General features: G+C 38.1%; 1 protein-coding gene across 1 annotated transcript in view; it reads left to right on the forward strand.

The window, feature by feature from the left end:
• The window catches only part of Skor2 (SKI family transcriptional corepressor 2), a 52,544-nt gene extending 42,959 nt beyond the window's left edge, over window positions 1–9,585 (forward strand). Inside the window, 2 exon segments of the mRNA XM_048806585.1 lie at window positions 3,910–3,975; window positions 8,899–9,585. Of these exon segments, the coding sequence (XP_048662542.1) occupies window positions 3,910–3,972 (63 nt within the window). The 3' untranslated portion in view covers window positions 3,973–3,975; window positions 8,899–9,585.
• The last annotated feature ends 581 nt before the right edge of the window (window positions 9,586–10,166 follow it).

The raw sequence follows: 10,166 nt of genomic DNA on the forward strand, positions 1-10,166 counted from the left end.
GTCCTTGGAACTTGCAGGATAGCTACAGCGAAGCACCAAGACAAAGCATATGTTCTAGTCTTGAAGTGCCCTCTGCTGTTTTTCCAGAATGCTGCAGTCACAAGCAGCCAGGGGAACTGGTCTCAAAAGTTCTTCATTAAAAGCCTCAATTAAAATAATGTCCAATCAATAGATTTAGTACGAATGTTTCATTCACTGTGGACTTGTAAAAAAGCAGTTTACAACTTCCCAATGGTGAGAGCACAGTGCCTCTTTGCAGAGAAAGGAGCAGCAGGTCTTTCCCATTGCTTTGGATAAAGGCTCAGCTCCTCAGTGGAATGGACTTTTCTTGGAGTTTCTCCAGTATTCATTAGGATGGAACTTACCCAGATTCTTAGTCTCAACCCAGAGAGTTTGTAAAAATATGTTTTACATGTTTTGAAAAAAGTAGATCAAACAGTTACTGTTTTGCACTGTACTTTTAGAAAAAAATTCCTAGGCCTCTAGAGGATTTTGCTTTTATGGCTGAGTATGTGTCAAAGGAGGTCCCTGCAGGATACAAATCTGAACTTCTGTAGAAGCTTCCTTAATATTTTAAGATTTTCTAACAGCAGATAGATTTTGACTATTTGACTCCTCCGTGCTTTTTTCTGATTATTCATCCACTGCCTTGCATCTTAACAATAATCAATTTCCCTTAATTCTATAGCCTTCTCATCATTCTTGCTCTGAGATTTTGACTCACCTGAGTGAACTCAGGCTAACTCTCTTTTAGCACAAACTAGGAACGTTGAAAGACTCCAATCCCTGTCTTTTTTGCACTTCTAGGGATCAAATCCAGAGGTCTCAGGGCCTGCAAGCACTCTACCACTCAGCTACATTCCCTAACCAACCCCAATACTTTAGCTCAATTAGAGTCAACTGGACAACTTAGAAGTTACATAACATTTTAATTAATTAATTAGTTAATTAATTATTTTTTTGTTCATGCTAATCTGGGTGATTTCCAAGCTGGCCAAAATGAAAAGAAAACTTCTGTAAGTCCTATTGTAGGAGATGTTCATGGAATAATGGCTTAAATGGAGCTTCTAGAATCCTGAGCTCCTGGAAGTTGGGGAGAGTTTGCTGATGTGTCTGTAAATCCAATATTGCATTTTATGGAACCTGAAACACCATCCAGTTTAAGAGGCACGTTACTTGGTGAATTACAAGAAAAATATTTTTTCAACCATAATTTTAAGAGGCCATAATTATAATTATCTGATTTAAGAGATGTTAAAATGTGAGGAGGAAACATGTATCTTGGAATCAATGAAATAACCTAGTTTTCATGAACAAGTAGGCCATGTGCTAATGTAATCTTTCTTTAATTTTTGCTTTTTAAATTTTTGGGTTTTTTTGGCTTTCATTTCTTTTTGTTTTAAGAAAATAAATTAACAATTAGTGTTTGTGTGAAGATAATTCTCACAGCAGTTTAAATTCCAGTCTGGGGCTTTGGGGAGGGACATTTGAAAATGTCCTTTTTCTCTTTTCTTTCTCCACTTTTTACCTTAATAAAATGCTACATTATTATTTATGGAGGAAAAAACACACAAAGGAAAGAAAAAGGCATTCTGACTTAGCTGTGAGAATAGGGACCTATTGGCACTTTCCTTTGGGTTAGGATAAATAGTTTACACACTTGTATGGTGACTCATGGTGATGTTGACTTATCTCTCATAGTGCCTGGCACAGAACAGAACAATAAATCTGTGACATCCAATCCTGATGTTGAGGACTCTTTCTAAATGTGAAAGTGTCACAATCCAGGTGCGGTGGTGCACCCCTGTGATCCCAGAGATTCGGTAGGCTGAGGCAGGAAGATCACAAGTTCAAGGCGAGCCTTAGCAACTGGGCAAAATCCTGTTTCAAAATAAAAAGGGTTGGGAAATGCAACTCAGTGGTAGAGTGCTCGCCTAGCATGTGTGAGGCCCTGGGTTTAATATTCAGTACCCCTCCAAAAAAATTATGGGTAACTCATTGTGCCCAACAGTTTATATCATTTATGGTTATCCTAAATAATTGCATTCAAGACTCTGTTCTTTTACACATCTACACAGAGAGGTGATTCATGAGCTTTGGCTTATTGTCGCGTACACCATAATGGAAAGGCAAGATTCAAGGGTGTCTCTGTTAACAGCAGGTGTAGCATGACCTCCAGTGAAAAGAAGAGGTAACAAGAGTAGGTCCCTGTGTAACGGTCCTTGTCATAGTTAGCTAGCTGATCTCAGCCCACATCCTAAGCTATGAGATTAGAACACTGAACTTTTTATGTCACTACATGAATCATTAATTTCAATGCTGCTATCTATGTCCTTTATCAGACATGTGCCCATCCAATATGTTTCATTTGTGATCGTGCATCAAAATAGGGGACTCTTTTAATTTTCTCCTTTTTTCCCATTAAAAAGATTATTTGATTCAGTTGACCCATTTTTATGGTAAATGGTCCAGCTCACCTTAGTCAATTGCATCATTGTGTAAATTTGAAGCTCCTTTCCATTAATAAAGATTTGTATTTATGGACTGGTAGATCAAGACAGTAAAACATACCGATGTGCTAGGAATGTGGAGATATACATAACAGAATTCAAAAGCATTGCCTAAAAAATTAAAGTAATTTTATTCCCCTTCCTCTTTTAAAGTAACATCCATATTTTCATGTTACATTCTTTTTTTTTTTTTTTTTTTTTTTGTACCAGGGATTGACCTCAGGGGTGCTTAACCACTGAACCACCTCCATTGTTCTTTTTGTTGTTGTTGTTGTTTGTTTGTTTGTTTTAAATTTAGAGTCAGAGTCTCAATGAGTTGCTTACAGCCTCACTAAATTGCTAAGAAACTTGTGATCCTCCTTCCTCAGCCTCTCTCTCAGCTTACAGGTGTGCACCATCACACCGGCTTTATGCTACATTCTAAAAGACCAAATGTGTATTTCTTAAATACATATTTCAAATAGATAAAATCTTTAAAATCTTGAGTTTAGTCTTGTAATGATTAAGGTGGGTAACACAATGATAAGGACTTTAACTGAGGTTAGAGGAGAAGATAACTAAATTCAGCCATTTAAATTTTCTAATGAAAATGTGATGGGTTTTCATTAACAATCTCAGCATTCAAAAGTACTCTTTGAGTTTATCGAGGTAGAATTCTCAAGGGTCATATTTTCCATTCACTACAATTTTTTTAATGGTATATATTTTCCCTAACCTTCCTCAGAATTCATGAGGACACACTTTATTTTTTTATTTTTTTTTTTTAATATTTATTTCTTAGTTTTCGGCGGACACAACATCTTTGTTTGTATGTGGTGCTGAGGACCAAACCCGGGCCGCACGCATGCCAGGCGAGCGCGCTACCGCTTGAGCCACATCCCCAGCGCTACAATTTTTTTTCTGGTGCTTCTTATCAGTTATTGGAAATTTACCCAAAGTAATCATTTGTGTTTAGTTTTACTTGTGATTTATAATGATATTATATTTTATAAAGAAATCAAATAAACTGAAAGATTTCACTGAACTAATTTGTAATCACATTTTTGTTGTGACTTTGGACATATAGTATTGTAATTCACTTTTCATATCTAAAATAAAAAATAATAATACCATAGTATTAAATGCAAAATTTCAGAAACTTTTTTAAAATGAAGTACTACCTGTTAACCTCGGGGACTAGCTGGAGCAGCAATCCACTGTGATCACCCTTTCTGTCGTTGATGGGTTTTTAAATGGGACTTAGGAATGCTGTACCCTCAGAAGTTTCTACTGCTGAGCAGGTGGGGACCTTCTCCTCGAAGTTTCATTGGCATTCAAATTGTTAGGCATGATGACAGGTCTCCACTACACATCTGCCTCCAAATCAGCTTACCTGGATGTTTTTGCTTTTGTCTTACAGATCCCCTATGCAGCAAGCTTGATCAGGAAAGAAAAGCTTGGTGCCCATCTCAGCAAAAGCTAAAAGGTGAGATCGCCAGAGGAAAGAGATTTTTAACAATCCGTGTTGTTATTTCTGACTGTACTCTTGATTGATGTATTTGAAATAGCCCAAGGGATTCGTAAAGTTGTATCCTGTGTTTAAGTCAATAGACTGATGAGCTTTACTATATCTGGGAATGAGACTTGATATGTGAATGACTAAGTGCTTCTTATAAATTCCACAGAAAATTCCTGAAAGTAAGGAAATTCTCTACTCAGTCTGCAGAAGTGATGCTTATTCTATCTTAAGATTTTCTGCTCTTTAGGGTTCTCTCTGACACCCTTGTTTCTACCCCTTGGAAATGTCACCAGTCATGCTTTTATCATATCTCATCTTTTCTGTCTTTCCTTTGCTTCTGAAAGGTCTTCCTGAAGTCTGACTTTCAGTGGGTCACTGCAGATGGTGATATGAACAATTAGGGGGCAGTTTGAGACCTTCTGTTCGTTTTTTCTCTGAACCTATAAGAGTTTTTCTGTGCTAAAGCCAGATTCAAAGTCACATCCTGCAATAATTTAAAAGACAAACATTCTGAACTCTTAAGGAAAAAACTGTGAAAATTCACTGATTTTATTCAGAACATGCCTAAGCATTTCAAAAGCGACTTTTTGATTCCATGAAAGAAGACATATGTGTTTATTAGAATTGTAGGAATGCAAAAACTAAGACATGATTGTTTCTATACCCATATATTGAGATGACAATTGAATTTGCTAAATCAGGGGGGAAAAAATCCAGACCAGAGGGTGGAATTTGCCACTGCTCATGGCCAACTAGGATTGTGGCCATTTATCAGTTCAATCCATTCCCAGCAGAATAATTTTTCCTACTCCTTCCCTCTGGAACATGTTTTCAACTCAATAGGATTTATTGGCAAAAAAAGAAAGAAAGGAAGGAAGGAAGGAAGGAAGGAAGGAGAAAGAGAAAAGAAAAGAAAGAAAGAAAAAAGAATATTCCTCCCAATGCAGGCTCACAATCCTTCTGCCTATCATGTTTCCTGTTCCATGCACAGATGACAATCCTACTTCTTGCCATCATCTTTATTAGTGACCACTTTCAGTATTTGTCTTAATTATAATGATAATGGAATTTCATCAGGCACTCTAAGCCCTCTCCCAAACATTCTCATTTGTACACTTTCCCTTAATGTTACAAATGGGGAACTGAGGCACAGGAAAGAAAGATGTAATATGCTGTGTCCGTGCTGCAAAGCCAAGAAAAGATTCTAGGGCTCTCCACTTTAGAAGCTTGTACCCAACACATGAACTTCTTATCCTCAGTGAACAGATGTTTCTGCAACAGAGATGCCCAGATAGTAAATCATTCTGATTCCATCACCACGGAATGATAAACAGATGTGCCTGAGTTTGGTTCTGTTCTCTATATTAAAGTATTTGTATTAAGTCTGAAGTTGACTTTGGATGGTTTCTTTCCCATTATAGTTAGACGAGGTTTGCACCAGCAGTATGAAATGAAAAATTTAAAAAATTTAGATTCCAGAGTATCAAGATTCAGAGTATCAAGATAACCAAGGCAAGAAAGAATGATCCAAATAAATTCTGATAATACCACATGTATAATAGTCAAAAGTGTCAAACTAATCTTCTTTCAAATAAAAGATGAAATATTAACACATGTGTTTCAAAATAACCTTTCTGTTGAAGTGTAACACATTCAGCATAGTCGACATATCATAAAGTCATATGAATCATGAAGTTTCCAGATCAAAGTTCAATGGATTTCCACCTAAAAACTCAATTTTTACATTTGTAGCACCCAGTAAGCACCTGGTGTCCCCATATCCAGTTTCTCCCACCTAAGACAGGTTAATTTTGCCTGCTTTTGAACTTCATGTGAAGGACATGGTATAGAATGTTCTCTTGCATCTGGCTTTTTTTTACTCAGCATTTGTGAGATTCACCCATTAGAGTGTGGTTTGATTTATACAAAGGAGCTTCAATAAACTCTCCTTTTACTCCTTCCACTTCCCCAACTCATCTTCCCTGCTTGTCAGGCATGAGCCCATCTTGCACCTACCAAATGAAGACTCGCCGCCCTGAAACCACGCCCCTGATGGTTATAGAACGAACAACGAGGTGAAAAAAAAAGAGATTGATTTGTGTTTAGTAACTAATGCTTCCTCCATGCTGATTTTGTTTCCATCTTTGCAGACAACAGGGATTTCTCTAAGTAGACCCTGGTGCTTTCAGAAGATTAGTGGTTACTTAAATGCTTAGCTAAATCAGCCAGGCAGAGAACCATGGCCATATTGTTAGAGCCAGTCTCTGATTCTCAACATGCCAAGCCTGCAAGGAGTTACCCCAAGAGAGATTACAAAATAAAAATCATTACACTAGGGGAGAGAGACAAATTCTGTCTTGCTGAGTGACCACAGGTTTCCAAATTAGGGATTGATGCATTAATGTCTTATGCAAGAGTGACCCTTAAGGTGGTATGCTGTGTTCTTGCCACCCAGTGGATTCCAATATGACTATTAAGGGGAGGAAGCTTTTCAAAACCACAGGCAATCCACTTAATAAGCTGAGCAAGTACTGCCACATATCACTGCTCCACAAATCTTTTTTGCCCTGTGTTAGAACATAAGAAATTCCATGTTGAGTCAAAGGAAACAAACACCCCAGCCAAGGTACTGACTGTATAATTCATCAGAAGAGCCAAGTTACTGTGATTAATGACATCACCCTAAAAGTTGAGGCATATACACATAATACTCTTAAGTTGCCCTCGATAACTCCTTAAGTATTCATTACCCATGGATTTATTTAAACCTTTCTTCAACCTAGGCATAGCCCCCTTTGGGGCAATGAATTCTGTTTGTTTAGCTACCAGCTGTGTAAAGTGTAGTTTGTTTAATTTATCTTCAGTCACCTCCTAAAACAGGCCCTATTAGATCAGACATTGTTCTGCTCTGTGTATTTGTCACATCAAGAGCTCATGAGTACAATGGAAAGGATTTGAAGAACATTTCTGAATGTCTTTGTGTTTCACAGTTTCATCTGAGTCTGTTTTTAAGCCCAGAAATATTCCTAATGGCCTTCATTGTCTCTACTTATTTCTCTGAGGCAGTTCCTGCAAAGACACCCCAGTATCATCTTGAAATCTGTGCCCCAAATAAAAACGGCATGATGTCAACACTAATTTATTACTTTACATTTGTTTTCTTTCAAGCACCTTTAAGCATTTTTCAAATATCATTCACATAACAGGTTGAAACACCTGTCTTTGATAGAAAAGAATTAAATCATTTTCCATAATGAAAAGAAAATTAGAGAAGATGACTCATTTATAGTTATATACCTAACTATAAATAGTTATCTAAATAGCTATAAATACCCATTGACCAGGTTGGAAATGATAATTATCATTTATCAGGCACTAATTATGCCAGATCCTGGGCTAAATTCTTGGCTGCATTATCTTAAAATTTCCTCATCTGTAAGTTCTTTTGACTCTATAATGTAGAGTTCCCATTTCAAAGAGGAGAACACTGAAGCTACGAGAGGTCATACAGCTAACAAGTGACATGTCTGTTTGACTCAACAGCCACTTTCTTGCCTGCCTTGTATCCTTGGGCTGGTGATGAGGATGATGAGGTTTTAGATTGGATACTTCCCATGTTATCTTAATGCTATCATCTAGAGTCTTTGAATCTCAATCTCATCTAAAAATCATGTGTGAATGAGTCCAATCAAGGTGTCTTTCAGCTCTAAAATTTTGGTAATCACTACGCATGACAGTCTTCTGCCATGTTCTCTGTGCTCTCCTGCAAAGGGGCTGCTTTATCAAAGTCAGGTCAAGATCAAGAGTAATGGTCAAAGAGTTGTCCACCTATATTGCCTCTTGTATCACCAATTACTACTTTGCATCCTCTTGGAGAGTTGGAAAATATGATGTCTCCCCTTTGTTGAGAATATTTACCTCTTTGGTAAATTCTCATTACTTTTACTTCACTTCTGGAATAATTGCTGTAAAAGTAGTAGCAAGAAAAAATGTCTTAAAATGATATGGAGGGATTGTAGTTGAACCCTGTGCTTTCCTTTGAGGTGACCAAAGATAAAAAGGGGGAATAATATATCCATTTTTCTCACCTTTAGTTAGAAACGACAGGACCAGGTTCTTTCAAGAATCTCTGTTGAGAATAATGATGTGCCCCTGCTGTTCCCAGCACTTTGAATTCATGGGTTGTCTTAACCATCAACCCATTGAAGTCAGTACTGCTCCCTTCACCATCCTACAGCTGAAAAAGCTGAAGAGCAGAGAGGTGAGTAGGTTGTCGTTGGACTCACCACTAGGAAGGGGCAAGACTTGAGCAAAGCCAGCTGGTCCTGCAGCCCATTCTTCATCTGTCTTTGGTTTGTAACCTAAAATCATGATCTAATTCACCTCTTCCATTATCCATTATAAGAATGCAATTAACAACCTGATGATCTTGTTGATTTTGAATCATAAAACCTCCGGTCATACTTCTACAGTTTCCCTAATACCTTAAGACAAGAAAAATAAATAAAACATGGACCATCCAACCAAAGCCAACAGGGTACCAGAGCATGGAATTCTGTCTGCCCTTTCACTGTGGGCTGTCTTAATGTTTGTCCAACAGCAAACCAGAGCTTCTGGAACTAGCCAGGTGGCTTTACGGTAAGGAAGGCATAGCAAACCAGCACATTCTGATTTAAGAGTTCTAGTTTGGTTCAGTGTCATCAGAGATGCAGAGCATAAGTTAGCAGACAAACATGGAAACAGGAAGATGCTTTCATATTTACCTTTTAATAATGAAACTGCACTAAAAATGTCTTCCCTTCAGGGTGCAGTAACCATCATTTTACGTGTTTGAAAATTATCTGCCTGTGTGGCGCTCGGGTCATTGTTCTGTCTTTTGTTTTATTCCAGGTGCACACATCCACTTATTCTTGTTCTCTTGTAAAATACAGCCTGCCACTGAGCACTTCTGACCTGCAGAAAGACTGCACACTGAAAGGGCTTGGGAATCCAATACAAAAATCAGGTTCGGGAGAACCCAAGGACAAGTGACCTCAAAGCAGCATGGACAACCATGTAAAATAGACTGTAGCCATTCATTAGTGGGGGGAGGGGGGAGCCAACCAGAGCCGTCAATGCTTGTCGCATCTTTTGGTGGAACCAAAGTTTGAGTATTTGTGTTTTTAAAGGACAACCGAACCCAGAGTGTGGGAAGTGCTGTTAGCCAACTGGCTGGGTGGGAAATCCACAGATGGTCCCAGGAAGTCTCAGTACTGCGCACGAGGAAAGAGCAGCTCTTTACAGTTGTCTTTTACTTTTGAAGAAGTGATTCTTAGTGGAAAGAAGACAGAAGAACTGTCCCGGGAGTGGGGATCGTGTTTCTTTTGACAGATTGGGAAGATGTCAGCTCTACAAACCTGCTTTTCATGGCAAACTGGACAGACACACGTGGCCCCTTCCTCTCTGGTCCTTTGCCTGCTGTATGAATGAAGATTGTATTCCTCTGGAAATATTTTACAATTTAATATTGAGTGTAATTAAGAATATAATCATGTTATCAAAAATGGTATTTAACTCTGTTGTAGTTTCTTTAACATTCAAGTGGATAAAAAATCTATAATAAAAAAAAACCTATGAAGTAATGGTTTTGTTTGTGTGGTTAAGTGCACATTTGCTTGGGGGAAACTCATGAAAGTCATTGTGTTTTACAATTACTTTAGCATAAAATGTTTGAATAAATTATTTTTAAAAGTAGAATTCCTTCAAAAATGATTACTAAAAGCTGAATTAGCCTCTTACTCTAATCAGCATATGGAGACCTCTCCATCATGTTAGGATCTTTGTGCTGCAGTCTGGCTGCAGCAAAATAACCGGGGTGGGGGGGGGGTGACNCAGTCCGGCTGCAGCAAAATAGGGGGGGGGTGACGAGCAACTTGTGTAGATTGATACAGCAGGAGTGGGAGCCGTTTATTGTAGGACCGGAGGGGTATATATACATTATACACAGCTTATCTTAATTAACATAAACTAGATACAGCAGTCAACCAATAAGGAATCTCCACACTTAATGGCTCGCTGGCGTTACTTCACAAACCACTCCCTCTGCAAAATGCCAGGCGCCATCTTGACTTGTTTACAGACTCTAACATCTTTGTATAGGTAAAGTGATGTTCTAAATT

The sequence above is a fragment of the Marmota marmota genome, unplaced genomic scaffold (assembly GCF_001458135.2).
Source record: "Marmota marmota marmota unplaced genomic scaffold, marMar, whole genome shotgun sequence".
In the NCBI taxonomy this organism is placed as follows: domain Eukaryota; kingdom Metazoa; phylum Chordata; class Mammalia; order Rodentia; family Sciuridae; genus Marmota; species Marmota marmota.